The 16,343-nt window shown below is 50.1% G+C and overlaps 1 protein-coding gene across 6 annotated transcripts in view; it reads left to right on the top strand.

The window, feature by feature from the left end:
* The first annotated feature begins 658 nt into the window (after positions 1 to 658).
* Positions 659 to 16,343, top strand: part of Nprl3 (NPR3 like, GATOR1 complex subunit) — a 34,562-nt gene continuing 18,877 nt past the window's right edge. The window contains exons 1-5 of one of the 6 annotated variants that reach the window (XM_046440751.2): positions 659 to 825; positions 4,430 to 4,499; positions 8,353 to 8,391; positions 11,820 to 11,949; positions 13,058 to 13,132. In XM_046440751.2, coding sequence (XP_046296707.1) covers positions 708 to 825; positions 4,430 to 4,499; positions 8,353 to 8,391; positions 11,820 to 11,949; positions 13,058 to 13,132 — 432 coding nt within the window. In that variant the 5' untranslated portion in view covers positions 659 to 707. The remainder of the gene's footprint in view (positions 826 to 4,429; positions 4,500 to 8,352; positions 8,392 to 11,819; positions 11,950 to 13,057; positions 13,133 to 16,343) is intronic. The other 5 variants (XM_046440774.2, XM_046440759.2, XM_046440768.2 and 2 more) reach the window with 5 other exon arrangements.

Below are 16,343 nucleotides of genomic sequence, written 5' to 3'. Positions count from 1 at the left end.
GAGATAGGGTCTTACTGAGTTGCTTAGGGCCTCACTAAGTTGCTGAGGCTGTCTTTGAGCTTGCAATCCTCCTGCCTCAGCCTCCCAAGCCACTGGGATTACAGGTGTGTGCCACCGCTCTGGCTGCTTATTGTTATTTTTTGAGGCAGGGTTTGGATATGCTGCCCAGACTGGACCCAAACTCCCGGACTCCAGCAGTCCCGCGTGGGTCTCCCCAGGAGCTGGGGCTACAGGTGTTCACTACTGTGCCTACAAGGTGTTCACTACTGTTCCTGGGTAATTTTATAGTTCTACGTTTCAACTTTCTGCCAAACAGATGCGTTAGTTTTCTTGGCGGTCTGGGGGCTGAACCAGGGGCGCTATTCCACTGAGCTACATTCCCAGCCCTTTTAATTTTTTTTTTTTTTTTTGAGGCAGGGCCTCGCTAAATTGCTCAGGCTGGCCTCAAACCTGCCATCCTCCTGAGTCGCTAGGATTAGGACAACGCGCCCCGCGAGTGTGCTACTTTTACATCGCAGAAACTGGCGCCGCGGGAACGAGCTCAAACGCCGGGCTGCGCCGCCCGCTGCGGGGCACTCGCGCCTGCGCACACGGCCGCCCGCGCGGGACTTGGTGGAAGTCTCGCGAGCGCGGCGCGGGGACAGCGGCGGCGGGCGCGGGGCGTGTCCTGGCCGCGCGTCCTGTCGGGCCGCCCCGCCCCAGGCAGCATGGGGGACAACACCAGCCCCATCAGCGTGATTCTGGTGAGCTCGGGCAGCAGGGGCAATAAGCTGCTCTTCAGGTACCCCTTCCAGAGAAGCCGGGAGCACCCCGCGGCGCAGACAAGTAAGTGGGCCGGCCGCGGGGACCCCGGCGCCCGCACGGCCCGCCGCTGCTGTCCCTGACCCCGGACGGCCTCTTCCTGCGGCGGCGGTGGCCGTGCGCGCCGGGGCCCGGGCTCAGCCTCTCCGGAACCGAGCCCCGGGGACCCGCCCGGCGCCGAGGTGTGGCGCGCTGTTCAGCCGGCCAGAGTGGCACCGAGCCTTAAAACCACACACTTTGGAGGACGCACCCGGGCCTCCAGGGTCCCTCGCGGAGGCAACTGCTGTTGCAGTGCCTTTCCCGACTGTTTGCGTGAGGGCGAGCGCGGGCCCGCTGCCCTGTCTAAGCACAAGTGCAAGCACTCTGGACACACAGGTCCCGCCCCGCTGTCACAGTGCCCCGGAGCTCCACCCTGGACGACCCTTGGCGCGGCCTCGCCCTTACAAGGCCGAGCCAGTTCCGCCCGGTGAACGTTCTGTTTACTCTGGTCCTCTGCTCTGGGCCGTTTACGTTTTCAGTCTTTCGCTGATACACACTACACAGTTCTTTGTATGTATCATTTTGTAGAATATCTGTAGCAGCCAGTTCCAGAAGTAGCCTAAGGGAGAGAGAGATTATTTATTTGGTAATGGGGATTGAACCCAGGGACGCTTAACCGCTAATCCACATCCCTCCCACCCTTTTGTTTTTTAACTTGAGTTAAGGTCTCATTAAGTTGCTGAGGCTAGCCTCCAACTTGAGGTCCTCCTTCCTCAGCCTCCCAAATTGCTAGGATTTACAGATGTGTGCCACTGCACCTGGCACATGTGGATTTTTTTTTTTTTTTGAGTTGTCGATGGACCTTTATTTATATGCGGTGCTGGGAATCAAACTCAAGTGTCTCACACATGAGGTAAGCGCTCTACCACTGAGCTGCAACCCCAGCCCCCACATTTAGGGTTTTTTTTTTTTTTTTTTTTTTTTGGTACTGGGAGTTGAACTCAGGGGCACACTGAGCCACATCCCCAGCCCTATTTTGTATTTTATTTAGAGACAGGATCTCACTGAGTTGCTTAGAGCCCTGTTAAATTGCTGAGGCTGACTTTGAACTCTTGATCCTCGTGTCTCAGCTTCCAGAACCGCTGGAATTACAGGCATGCACCACTGCGCCCGGCCACATTTAGTTTTAATACACTAAGATTTCAATTCTTGTTGATCTAATAGGTAAAGAATTGAATCTGATAGAGTGAATGTGTTTTCTGTTTTCAGAGCCATTTACATTTCCTTTCTAGTGAATGAACTGTTTGTATCCTTTGCCTCATTTTCTCTTGGAATTGTTTGATTTTGATTTTTTTTTTCAAGTTGTAGAAAATTGAAGGAGCTTTTACATATTTAAAATAAAAGTAGGCTTTTGTGACAAACCTGTAAATATGTACGCAGTTTGCTTCTGTGTTGAACTTGAGATCCTCCAGCCTCTGCTTCCTGAGTAGCTGGACTGGCAGGTGTGTGCCAGGCCTGACCTCGGCAGGTGGCCATTAGCCTGTTGATTAACTGGGAAGAAAAGGCATCTTCATATTTATCTTCCAGAAAAGGGTGTGCCTGCTGTAGCCTCTGTCCTAACATCTTTCCTCTTCTGACAGAGTGTTGATTTTATAGAGTCAGGTTTTCAGTTTTGTTATGCTTGAGGACTGCTGCTCACTCAGATTGTTAATCAAAGTCTTCTGAGGGGTGGGACTTTAGCTCAGTGATGGAGACTTTGCCTAGCATGTGAGTCTTAACACCAAATAAAGATAAACAAATAAAATAAAGGCATGCTGTCTATCTACAGTTACAAAAAGAACTTAAAAAAAAAAAAGTCTGCGGAGTTTTCCTTGGATGTTTATTGTCTCTTATTGTTTGTTTATTTTGTGTGGTAGTGGGGATTGAACCCAGGGCCTCACACAAAGGCTCCACCACTGAGCTGTATCCAGCACTTTTTATTTTTTGTTTTGAGACAGGGACTCACTAAGTTACTTATAGCTTCACTAAGTTGCTGAGGTTGGCCTCCCACTTGCAATCCTCCTGCTTCAGCCTCCGGAGCTGCTGGGACCAGAGGCGTGGCTGCTGTGCCTGGCTGATTAGCTTCTTTCTGTAACTTTCCACTATATTATACTCTCAGGGTTTGTCATGTGTTGTTTTTCCTTTTCACTGTTGTCCTGGTCATTTTTTTTTTTTTTTCATTGAAAACTTTTCACTGAAAGAATTGACTGTGTTAGGCCCTACTCCCAAGCTTTATTTATTTATTTATTTATTTGCTTATTTATTTATTTATTTTCAGTGCTTGGGATTGAACCAAGTGCTCTGTCATGAGCTGCCTCCCCACTGCCCCCATTTGTTTTTATTTTGAGACAGAGCCTGAGTTTGCCAGGCTGGTGTTGAATTTGAGATCCTCCAGCCTCTGCTTCTCGAGTAGCTGGACTGGCAGGTGTGTGCCAGGCCTGGCCTCTGCAGGTGGCCATTAGCCTGTTGATTAACTGGGAAGAAAAGGCATCTTCATATTTATCTTCCAGAAAAGGGTGTGCCTGCTATAGCCTCTGTCCTAATATCTTTCCTCTTCTGCTTGTTACTATGTTTAAACTGTATTATTCTAGTAAAGTATTATTGTTTGTGAATATGAAGGTTATTGAATGTAGTTTAAAAATTCTTTTGTTTTTTTTTCTAGCACAATTGCCATCTTGCACTGAGAGTGTGCATATGTACACACATATGCAATGTATTCGTCCTTCTTATAAAGTTAACATATAGCTGGGTGTGGTGGGAACATAGGCTATCCCCAGTGCTTTAGGAGGCTGAGGCAGGAGGATTGCAAGTTGGAGGCCAGCCTCAGCAACTTAGCAGACTCTGTCTCAAAAGAAAAGGGCTGGGGATGTGGCTCAATGGTAAAGCACCCTGGGTCAATTCCCAGTAGCCCCCCCACCCCCCCCCCAAAAAAAAAAGAATTAACATCATAGCAAAAATATCTCCCCATATTGTTATAATTTCTTGGAAACCATCATTTTTTTCTGAAAAAATATTTATGGTATAATATATATAAAACATGAAAGTTGCTACTTTAGCCATTTATTTTATTTTATGTTTTTTTTTTAGTTGTGATGGACCTTTATTTTATTCATTTATTTATATGTGGTGCTGAGAATCAAACCCAGTGCTTCACACATATGAGACAAGTGCTGTACCACTGAGCTACAGCCCCAGCCCAAACTTAACCATTTTTAAGTGTATAATTCAGTGGCATTAATTACATTTGTTATATTGTGCACCTTCTCCTGTTTTCTGTTTCTAAAACTTTGTCAGCCTCTACATGGAAACAGTAATCATTGAGCAGTGACTCACTGCCTCCTGCTCCCAACCCCTGCTGACCTCTGCTCTGTCTGGGGATTTACTTATTCTCAATATTCTGTGTAATTACAATATTCATCCTTCTGTGTCTGGATTATTTCATTCACCATAATGTTTGCAAGATTCACATATGCTTATTCCTTTGCGTGACTGCATGCTGTTCCGTTGCATGGATGTACTGTATTTTGGAAACTGTAGATCTTAGGGAATCCACATTCGAGTGTGGTAAGATCCTGCTTTCTTAGCCATTCTCCCTTTTTTGCTCACTCAGATAAGCCCCGTAGCAGATATGCTGTTAACAACGCGAGTGACCATGCTGATGACCAGGACGGTGACTCCAGGTAAGGTGCTGAGGGCAAGAATGGAGTCCTGCTCCTAGGCATGGGCAGAGCCCTGCCCTCCCTCTGGTGCATACGTTGGCCCCTGAGAAATCTAGTATCCTCTCTGCTTGGTGGTTGCTTCCAGGTAGGGCAGAGCTGATGGTTACTTTGCCCATCTTTTTGGCTTGCTGGGTACTCTGGGCACCCGCTCCAGTCATGGGCTGTGTGGCTGGTAAAGTAGGTCTGAGAACGGGTGGGGCTGTGTCTGTGAAGGATGTTTTTCTCCTATTAGAGGAAAGCAGACCCCTTTGCTGTCTGCACACCTGGTTCCTCCAGTGCTTGCTTGAGTTCAGATGTAGGCACACAGGTACAACACAGCCAGCCAGGTCCCTCTTGGTGCTAGACCTGGGGCTGGCCTGACCCTCAATACTTCTTTAGGGTCACAGAAAGGTGGGTCCTGCTCCTTCCCAAGTTTGCTTTGCTGCTCTTTCTGAGAGGCAGTATTAGGGTAGAAACTTCAAAAATGACCACTTCTGCCTTCTCATGTTCATTTTAACCTCCCAGGTGCAGGAGGCAAGGTTGTAAAGTACCTACCCTGAGCTCCCTAGACACAGACAGGCCTGTGTGGGGTGCAGGGCTGGGCCTCCGAGACCTTGTGCGGTGAGTTAGTACCACTCCCTCTGGTTCTCTGACAGTGCCTCACACTGGCATGGTGAGGTCAGTTCCGAGAGTCTTTCACCCTCCATGAGGGTGCGGGGGCCTATGACATGACCTGAGCGTGAGCTTTGGAAGAGGGACTGGCCAGCAGGGGCTGCTGGGTAGTGGACTGTGGGCTCTCTAGGGAGCCTTCATGTAGAGGCCTGTGATTGTCTTGCTCTTTAAGGTGGTGGCCTGGAACAAACTCAGGTGTTACAGGCACATGGGAAGCTCTCACCCCTGCACACTCAATAGGTGCTTCTTGTGCACACTTCTCCCATGTTCTCCTCACAAACTTCTCTGAGCACAAGGGTTGGTTTGAAGGTGCAGAGATCTTGGAACAGTCTGGGTGGAGGGATTTCCTCAGAAGACGGTACACCTAATTCCTGCAGTTAATTTTCAGAGACTTATAATAACTATAAAGATGTTTTCTAGGGAGTTCATTCAGTGTTTAACATAGTGAAGAGGGAAACCCCTGGAGCGGAATGCTTCTTTTCAGAAGATTCTTTATTAGTTTAAGAATTGCTTCATTTAGGTCTAGGGCTGTAGCTCAGTGGTTGGGTCTTGCCTAGTGCACTTAGGACCTGGGGTTCCATCCCTAGTACTACAGGAGAGAAAAAGGAAGGGCTTTGCTTGGTGATGTAGCACATGCAGGTCTGCTGACCTCCTGTTCTCAGCATTAGGGTGAGTCCTTTGGGCACCCAGTCCCTGCTGCGTGGTCTCCTCCAGAACCTGCCAGGCCCCTGCTCTTCCTTCCTGTCATAGCTCAGCAGCTTCCTGAGGTGGTGTAGCAGTTCCACAAATCCACCCCCTGTCCTTGTCAACTGTCACTTGGAGTTGCTTTTCTCTCTGGGACCCTGGAATGCTCCTGCCTGTCAGTTTGCCAGATCGTGGCCTTAGAGGAGTGAGGGTGCAGAAAGTGCTGCTCACTATCACAGCATGACCAGCACAGCCATTAAATGGAGATTTGCTGAAATTGAATAGAGTAAAAACTCCAGCTCCTCAGAAGCACTGGTGTTGTTTCGGGTGCTGGTTTATTCAGGTGTACCATCAGGATGGGCTTCAGGGGTAGGAGTTAACTATTACTCCTTTGTTTAAAACCCTCTTCTGGAATTCAGTGGGAACAGAAGAAAATGGGGACCATCCTGTGTCTTGAGACTTGCAGTTAAAGATCATAAAAGTGGCAATGTTCCTGTGGACTGGGTGTCAGGGGCTGGGGTGCTCATGCTGCTGTGTCCCCTGGGGCCCCACACTGGTTGGGGAAGCCACTAGCCTGGTATGGGCAGGTCCCCTCCTGAGGTAGTAGGTAGTGTCTTCTGGCCCTCTGAGATTACGGGCAGCCCTCTGGCCACTCCCTCCTGGGGAGTCAGGGACTTGGAGGAGACTGGGCCTCTTGGTGTGAAATTTTCCTGGAAGTTGTGCTTTAGACACTGTCCAGAAGAACCCCCCCCACCAGAGCTGTGGTGGGCTTCCATCAGTGCCTGTAGCTCACGGGTGCCTTCGGTGGGGTGCAGTCAGCTGGTGCTTCTGCCCTCCTTGGGCCTGGCCCCACAGCAGCAAGTCCAGCCTTGGGTGCTGTTGGGCTGTCAGCAGGTAGCCCAGCTCCAGTACTCTCTGGCCTGTGGTACACCTGCTTTCACCTCAGGCACACCTGAAGCTCCACCAGGCTTTTGGTGGCTCTTGGTGACTTTGCCCCACAGTGTGCTGAGATGCTAGAAGAGGGCCACGTTCTCCCCGTTCTGGCTACTTGTTTCACAGTAAAGGGCACCTGCTGGGGACAAGTTCAGGCTCCAAGTACCATTCCAGCTTTGCACACTTGGGCACCTTCCTTAGGTTGAGCCTTTGTCTGTCTTCTGTAAGTTTCCTGTGGGTGGCTGGGCTCTGTTCTCCCCCACCAGTCTGGATCGCATGGGAGCATCCTGCCTTTGTCAGGAAGTGGAACCTTGCCCACACCCGAAGCCCTGTGTGCTTGCTGCTGTGCCTTTGGAGGTATAGGTAGCATTGCGACCTGTCTGGTTGCAGGAGGTCCATCTGAGTCAGACTGGATCTGGTAGGATCCTGGCTTTCTGGTCAGCCTTTGGAAGGTATCGTAACCTCTTGCACTGCACAGCCCAATGAGCTAAGGTGTGGCTTCACTGTTGTGTTTCTTGGGTGGGTCTCTGGCAGTGTGGTGAGTGGCAGGGAGCCCTGTGGGCATGGTGCCCTTCCACTCCCAGGTGTGAGTGTCTTCTGTCTTTAGGATACTTGGAAAACAGCATGCCCCAGAATAAAAATCTCTGTCCAGGAACATAAATTCTTAAACTCTTTCTAGAAAGCTCAGGTTGGGTAGTGCAGAAGCTCCAGATATTTTCTGCACAAATGAACCTAACATGCCCGGCTGGCTCTCCAGGTGGAAGCTCAGGGAGCCGACGTTCACCTGGTACTTCAGTTTTCAGAAGGCTTTACCTAGGTGATTCCATTTTGTCCTCTACAGATGATTTCTTGTCATACAGAGGAGAAGTCCATTTTTGGAAAGATGAGATACTGTGCCCAGGTGTCTGGCTAATTCTTATGGCCCTGGTGTCTGATATACGTTTCCCAGTGTTGAGCTTCTTTTTAAAAAGCAACTCTTGAGCTGGGGATGTAGCTCAGTTGGTAAAGTACTTGCCCAGCAGGCATAAGGCCCTAGGTTTAACCCCCAGCACCACAAAAAAAAAAAAAAAAAAGGCTAGTGACTCTTGCCTGGTGCAATGGGCACCTGTGACCCAGCTGCTTGGGAAGCTGAGGCAGGAGGGCTACAAATACAAGGCCAGGCTGGGCACCTTAGCAAGACCCTGCCTCAAAGTTAACATAAAAGTGGCTAGGTGTGTAGCTCAGTGGTAGGGTGCCCCTAGGTTCAATCCCCAGTACTGTACACACACAGAAAGAAAGAAAGAAAGAAAGGAAGAGACTCCTGTTCCCCACAGCCTGCGCACGTGTAAGAGTTTGAACTTCAGGGAGAATGCCCTGGGGTAAGTAGGAGTGCCTGTGTCCCCTTTCTTGTCTGGTAAGCTGCCTGGTCTTGACATTAGCAGTTAATGCTTATGGTGGTGCTTCTACTAGACTTTAATACTTTTTTTGTAAAAATAATCTTGTAACTTTTCATGGTTTTGTAAAGCAGTGCTTTTGTTTGGTCTTGATGGTCCTGTTCCCATTTCAGCGAGCCATGTCCTCCAACCGATGAGCAGTTGGTTGCAGGGTAAGACTGAGACCTCTCCACCATCTTTCTGTCTTGATTCTGGCTGCCCTCTCTTCTTGTAATTGTGCTTAATTCCTGTTTTCACTCAACATTGAAAAAAGTCACTAACGAGGCACACAGGCCCTAGCTTGTCCTCCCACAAGAGCCCAGGCTTCTTCACTGTCCCTGCCCTTTCTCCACCCAGAGTTATTTAGCTCTTTAACATTGTCTGAGAGGCCAAGGCATGGTTGATGGCACCAGAGAGTCTTTTGGGACCAGGTGTGCCTTCAAACCTCTTCCTCCCTCAAGGAGGAGCCAGTAGTCCTGTGGAGGTGGTGGGTGAGCAGGAGTGGGGTTTCTCACCTCCCTGCCCATTGCCACACTGAGACCTGTGGCTTTGGCTTCTAGTCTATGGTTTTCAGGGCCCTTAATAGTGTCTCTACCAAAGTCTGGGTGTCAGGTGTGATGCTTGGGTTTCAATGTTATTGGCTGAGCCCCACAGAGGCAAAGACGTTCCTGGGAGTGATCCTGAATTACTGCAGGAGGGCAGGGATGAGATGGGATGGCCCTGTGCCCCCGACAGTGCGTCCCTCCTGTGCCTTGGAGGTACTCTAGTGTCTGTGAACTCCCAGCAGGGAGGCAGGGAGCAGAGCTGAGATCCCTTCCAGGCTGCCTGCTCCTTTCTAGCCCAGTCAGAGAGCAAGCCCTTCTCCAGAATGTCTGGCAAGGAGAGAAAATCTGGCTTGTCATCTGGCTGGGCTGGTAGAGCTTCCTAAGCCTGCTTTTCTTGGGTTTCCAAGTTAGTCCAGAGGTCCTTAGTTTTTGTAACAATTTTTATTTATTTTTTTGTTGGGTGGTGCTGGGAATTGAAACTAGGTCCTTGTGAATGCAAGGCAAGCACTCTATGAACTGAGCTATGTCCCCAGCCCCTAACAATAATTTTAATGTATTACATTTACCAGCTTTTACAGGAAAGAATTTTGTAACTTTTGGAAGCAACAAGCAATTGTTGCCACTTGCTTGTGGCAACTGTGAGTTGTCTCCCAATCTCATTACACTGCTGTGTCTGTGCTCCTTGCACCAGGCCCCATCTGAGGTATGAAGCCACACAGATTCTCATCTACATGGGTGCTAAGCTGTAGCAAGTGGGTTTCTGTGGGGGGCAAACTTGCTGAGATGAGCAGAGTGGCCAGCTGTCATCCTGTGGGCCATCTGAGGGGTCTCCCCAGACAGCCACTTAGGGGAGTGTGACTTTTAACTTAGGCTTCACAGGACTTTCCAGTTGGCACTATCTGTGGACCCTGGCAGCCAGGATTTGGCTCTTGCAGATTTGGCTCTTGCAGGGCACTTGGGATTTGAGTTTTATAGACATGAGCTGAACTACTCCTATTTGCCTGAGGATCCCAGGACCCATCATCACTCAGCCATGTAGCTTGCGTCCCTGGACTGGTACCTGAGGGCTAGGGCCCAGGCTGTGTGCCTGTAGCTCTTAATAACAGAGCAACAACTTTTAGTGGATATTTTAGGCTATTACAGGAAGAAGTGAGCTTTCTGGAGTGGCAGGGGTTGCTTTTCTGTCTGCTAGTCCCTAGTCCCTGGGTTACCACCCAGTGGAGGGTGTTTGTTCAGAAGGGACATGATGTGCTGACACTGAGTCAGCTACTCAAGCAGGAGTGGTGTAGGGATTTCATCCTCTGAACCACCTTCCACATCACTGTCCCTCAGAAGGGAGCTACAGGGCAGAGTGAGTCTTTAAGGAAAACCTGTGATGCCTCTGGTCTGAGACAATAGGATCTGCTGTGTCTGCTTTAGTTGCTCCAGAGAATAATGTTTCAATGAAGCAGAGACCAAGCATGGCAGTGCGGGTCCTGCATGTCCCAGGGTGTTTCTTTTCTCTTCTTTTCTTTCCTTCCTTCCTTCCTCCTTCTTTTTCTCTCTCCTTCCTTCCTTTCTTCCTTTTCTTTCTTTCTCCTTTTATTGAACCTGGGATTAAACCCAGGGGTGCTTAACCACTGAGCCACATCCCAGAGACAGGGTATTCCTAAATTGCTTAGACTGGTTTTGAACTCATGACCCTCCTGCCTCAGCCTCAGCCACTGGGATTACAGTGTGCGTCACCACGTCTGGGCCCCAGATGTTTCTAACAAGATCAGTCTGGGAACTTCAACCATCCCTGACTGCAAGAGGCGAGACAGCCTCTTTGGCCCGTGTTCTGTGTTGGTGTGCTCAGGGCGACCCAGGACTGCCACAGGGTCTTGCCAGTTCTGGAGGGAAGGCCGGAAACATCATGAGCCCTTTGGCTTGGCAGTGGAATGCCCCTGGCCCAGGAGACTGGGAGAACTCACAGATACTTGTCTTACATGTCATCCTGGGTCAGTTGGCCACAGCAAGGCCCTTGGTCCAGGGTCTCCTGGAATCCATGGCCCCCAGACCTTTATCTGGAGCCATCTGCTCTTTCAGAGAGGGGCTATAATCACTGTTGGAAGCTGGCCTTCATTTTTCATTTCTAACAGAGGGCTTACAACGATGGTCCCCACTCTGGGAGGGCATGACGAGGTACACACTGCAAGTCTGTCCGGTAGCCTGTCAGGACTGTGGGGTTCCTTGCCCAGGAGCAGAACATGTTCCCTGGAAGAAGGAGAAGTCTTCCCTGAGACACCATGCCCTCTTTCTTAGACGTTAGAAGTGCTTTCCTTGGCGTATAGAAGAGTGCAGGTGCTCTCTACTCTTGGATACAGTGGGAGCAATGGTCTAGCACACCCATTCCAGAGCAGAGGCCAGGCCCTGGGCTCTGAGATAAGCGGCAATGATGCACCCCAGGTGCCCCTCCCTGCAGACCATCTCCCTTATCCAAGTCCCCAGCCGGGAGGGGCCAGTTTGCCAGAAGGGAGACAAGGGTATAGGTGTGCCTTGCAATGGCTAAGCTCCCATGCCCTGGCTGTTCTCACCTCCCTGTGGCATCCTGGTGCTCCTGTGACAGGATGGGTTTGCACTGTCCTTCCGGAATGGAAGTGGGAAAGTCTGAGTTCAGGATCAGAGAAGTTGCACCACAAAGCACAGTTCCTGCTCCGCATCAAGGGTGCAGGCCAGCAAGCCCAGTGGCTGCTGGGAGGGTCCCCTATACCTGTGAGGCTTATTGAACTGTTCCTTAGGACAGTGCCAGCTCCAGCCAATCCTCCTCTTAAATGCAGACTGCAGCTGTTCCTCTCCTAATTTCATAGAGCATGTAGAGATGATAGCATGTGCCTCCAACCTCTGCTTCTCATGCCTTTTATCTGTGATTTTGGTGATTTTGCCTCCCTAACCTTGGGATTGCTACAAGAAAGCCACTGGGGCAGAGCAGCTCACATGACTGCCATTCACAGAGACCTCCCCTCTGGAGGTATAGGGCATGGTGTCATGATCCTTGGTTAACCTTATTTTCTATTTTACCTTTTTTCATCTTTAAGGTTTTCAGATGTTATTTTGGCAACAATTTTGGCAACCAAATCTGAAATGTGTGGCCAAAAATTTGAACTGAAGATAGATAATGTGCGGTTTGTTGGGCACCCGACACTGCTGCAGCATGCTCTGGGGCAGGTATGTCCCTCCCTGGTCAGTTGTGATCCTTGTCAGGCAGGTAGGGCTCTCCCTAGGTAGGCCTGGCCCATCCTGGGCTCATGAGGCTCAGAATGGTGCTGACACTGGCTCTAGTGAGGGTGACTGTTAGGCAGCAGACCTGATCAGGCACTTGCCGTGAGTGTGCACCTCTGTAGATCCTGGGGGTCCAGCAGAAAAGTGAGGAGCCCTTGCCAGTGGTCTGTGCTTGGCTAGCAGGCACAAGGCACCCTGGTGCTTCTGTCCCTGCCACTGTCTCCACTGCCCCATGCTGGCATCAAACCCAGAGCATTGCACTCGGCCCCCAGCTCCCCTCTGTGGTCAGCTTCTGCTGTTCGCACTCTGGGTCTCTGTGGACGTGGCTTTCTTTGTTTACAGGTTACCTGTTTCTAGGGAATCCAAGAGAGTAATTTGACTAGCATCTGCCAACCCCTGAGCTTTCTAAAAATGGTGCAAGCATTTATTTATTTATTTGTTTGTTTTTGATGGTCCTGGAGGTTGAACCCAGGTACTGCCTGTGGGTGGTGGGTGGGAGAGTTGGCAGCCAGCCTGTGGGAGTGACTGGCAGGGAGTCTGGGGCTTTGGCTCCCCCTTGTGGTGTCACTTGTGGTTGGCTTTGCAGAGTTCCTTCATGCCCTAGGAGTGCTTCTGCATTTGTGGATACAGAGCTGGGAACAGAGATGAGGACTGGGCTCTGGTATGAGGCTAGCTGCCCTGTCTCCTCTGAGCCTGTTCAGGCCTCTGCTGGCCCTGAGCATTGTCCTGTACCTAAGTGGGCCTGAGTACTTGTCATGCCTGGCAGAAGTAGCTGGGAAGGTCAGGTGGACCCTGGGGCTGGCAGTGGAATGGAAGTGGAGGATCAGAGAAGGTCTGGGCCCCCTACTTCCCAGGTCCCTCTACATCCTGTCACTCTGCTTCCTTCCGTTGACTGCCCCACTCTTGTCACAGCTATTTGTGCAGCAGGTGCTCCTCAGAAAGGAAGGCATCAGTCACTTCTCAAAGACCTGGGAGCTGTTTTCCTCTTCTGCTAGTCTCTGGGGTCTTTCCCATGCATGGCTCTCAATTTATTGCAATCATGCCTCTTTTGTAGGTCTCCAAAACAGATCCATCCCCGAAGAGGGAAGCGCCTACCATGATTCTTTTTAATGTGGTGTTCGCCCTGAGGGTGAGTGTTGGTGTAGGCAACCTGGGTGGGGAGGAGGGTAGAGCAGGAAGCAGCCCGTTTCTGGTGAGTGTCATGACTGCTCAGACTGTGGTGGGCACTGCGCTCGCCTTCCCTGGCATGCAGGCAGAGTCTGCCTTGTTGTGTGGTCCTCTTTTTTCCCAATACAAAGGAGAATATTTACCATTTCTAAGGGTCCAGGTTAGTGGCATCAGAGGTACTGAATTCTTATCTGCCACTCAGCCTGCTCCTGGTCGCTGTCCAGATCCATATGCTTTCACTCTCCAGAGAGAGACCCCTGTGTCCTTACCAGCTGTTGCCCCCTTCTCTGCTCTGTCCAGGGTTGGCAGGCTACGGTCTGCCTCTGTGGACTCACTGCTGAATTGCGTACAGAGGGATTCGTGCATCTGGGGCCTGGCCTTTGGCCTTGGTTCACTTGGCAGGTTCTGTGGTGTGTGAGCCATGTTTCTTTGTGGCCATCACAAGTGTCTTGTGCCTGTACCATACTTCACCCATTGCTGGGCACTAAAGGGTGAGGGGGTGTTTGGCTGCAATGAAGGATACTGCTGGGGGTGTTCTTTTTTCCTTTTTTTTGGTACCAGGGATTGAACTCAGGGTCACTTGACCACTAAGCCATTTCCCCAGCCCTATTATGTATTTTATTTGGAGACAGGGGTCTCACTGAGTTGCTTAGTGCCTTGCATTTTTTTTTTTTTTGTAGTTGTAGATGAACAGCATACATTTATTTCATTTGTTCTTTTTTTTTTTTTTGTGGTGCTGGGGATTGAACCCAGGGCCTTGTACATGCAAGGTAAGCACTCTACCAACTGAGCTATATCCCTAGCCCTTATTTGTTCATTTTTATGTGGTGCTGAGGATCGAACCCAGTACCTCACATGTGCTGGACAAATGCTCTGCCACTGAACTGTACAGTCTCAGCTAGCCCCAGCGTCTCGCTTTTTGCTGAGGCTAGCTTTGAACTTGTCTCAGCCTCCCAAGCTGCTGGGATTACAAGCGTGCGGCACTGCACCTGGTTCTTGTTCATATTTTCATGCCTCTTGGATACACACCCGGGAGTGAAAGTTTGGGTCCTCTGGTTCTTGTTGAGACTGAAGATCTTCTGAACTGTATGCTGTGGCGGCTGTACCATTTTACGTTCTCACTAGCAAGGTACAAGGGTTCCCACTTCTACACATTTTCACCAGCACTCTTTATTTTTCTTTTTTTTCTCTCTCCCTTCCTTCCTTTTTAAATTAAAACTAATTGTTTTTTTCTTTTCCTTTTTCCTGGGTATTGAACCCAGGGCGTTCTACACTGAGATACACTTCTGGCCCTTTTTATTTTTATTCATTAGGTACCAGGGATTGAACCCAAGAGCCCTTAACCATTGAGCCACATCACCAGCCCTTTTTTTTATATTTTATTTAGCAATAGAGTCTCAGTGATTTGCTTAGGGCCTCACTGAGTTTCTTAGGGCCTCGCTAAGTTGCTGAGACTGGCTTTGAACTTGCCATCCTCCTACCTCAACCTCTGGAGCTGCTGGGATTACAGGCGTGCACTACCATTCTTGTCCTATTTTTATTTTGAGACAGGGTCTTGCTAAGTTGCTGAGGCTGGCTTTGAACTTGTGATCCTCTTGCCTCAGCTTCCTGAGTAGCTGGAATCACAAGTGTGGCCACTGCACATGGCTAAGCCTGATTGTTTCTTAAGGCAGTTACCAGTTCTTTCTGAGTTTGTTTTCACTAGTTAAGGAAATACCTTTGTATTAAACCTGTCAAAATGTAAGGGATTCAGCTGGGAGCGGTGGCACACACCTGTAATCCCAGTGGCTCCAGAGGATGAGGCAGGAGGATCGAGAGTTCAAGACGCTAAGCAACTCAGAGAGACCTGTCTCTCAATGAAATACAAAAATAGGGCTGGTGATGTGGCTCTGTGGTTGAATGCTCCAGGGTACCAAAAAAAAAAAAGTAAGGGATCCAAATAAATAGAAATGTACCCCTAGGCAAGGATTGGCTTCTTTATTCATTGTTTGGTCCTGGGGACTGAACCCGAGGGTGCTTTAGCACTGAGCTATATCCCTAGCCCTTGTCATTTTATTTTGAGACAGGTCTTCCTGAGGAGCCCAGGCTAGCCTGGGACTTATGATCCTCCTTCCACACAGGGAGCACACTGGTTCACCTTGAGGAGTTTTAAAAACACTCCTCTAACATTCTGACAGCTTCATGCACCTGTCCCGGAACCCATAGTTGCTGCCTTTGCACTTGGCTCCATCTGTTTCCTCCCCCTGTGTTTCACAGAAAGGCCCGACCTCATGATTGCTCATTCCTACACACTTGTGAAGGCCTCTCTACAACGTGTCCGCCCACCTTGTGCCACAGTGTCTTTTTACTGTGTCTACTTTTCACATTGGTGTCTACTGGCACTTGACATGCTGGGGCTCCCAAGCCAGACATGCTTTCCATTTGGTCTATGGCCCGGTCGAGCGTCTCTGCCAGCTCCTCCCTTGGTCCAGCACAGGTTCCACATTTGGAGCTGGCTCCCTGTGCAGACCATCAGGCTTGCTCTCTGCCTCTGTTTCCTGTAAATTGGAAGTTTGTTTTGGGAGCTGGGGTACATTTGGGATGAGAAGCCTGTTGATGGTACTGCCGTGAGCTGGGTACTACTCTGAGAGCCATGTGCCAGGTGGAGGGCTTCTCATGTGTCCCTGCACGGCTGGACCCACATACGCCTCAGGTGCTCTCAAGACTGAGCAGACAGGACACCAGATTCCCGAAGTGCAGTCTAGGACCTCACCCAGGGCAGCACCTGGTCAGCACATCAGGGATCCTGGGGAGGAGGCCAGTGTGCCTTCTCTGGCAGCACTGGCAGCAGAGGGTTGAACTCTTGGGGTGATGGGAGGGAGTGTCGTATGTCTAGGATCATTCTCTATCCCCCTGCTTTGCTGGTGTATTTTTACACAGATTCTGAGTGTGTCTTTGTTTTGAGGTCATGGCCTATGCCCTGTAAATTGGCACTGCAGGTCAGGGATGCTGTTAAGAGGCCTCTAGAGAGAGGGCGGTGCTACCTCTCTGAGTCTGCCCAGATGCAGGCTGTGTGTGAACATGGATCTGCTGGGAGTCTAGAATTCTGCAGGTGAACCAAGTGCTAATGTCTAAGTAAGGTCCCTACACCCACACCCAGCTCTGAACCCAGGGGTCTGATCCTGCCTGCTGGT

The sequence above is a fragment of the Marmota monax genome, unplaced genomic scaffold, assembly GCF_021218885.2.
Source record: "Marmota monax isolate L192 unplaced genomic scaffold, Marmota_monax_Labrador192_F-V1.1 WCK01_AAM20220418_F8-fsc00035, whole genome shotgun sequence".
NCBI classification, from domain to species: Eukaryota; Metazoa; Chordata; class Mammalia; order Rodentia; family Sciuridae; genus Marmota; species Marmota monax.
This window is presented reverse-complemented; position numbering and strand designations above follow the sequence as displayed.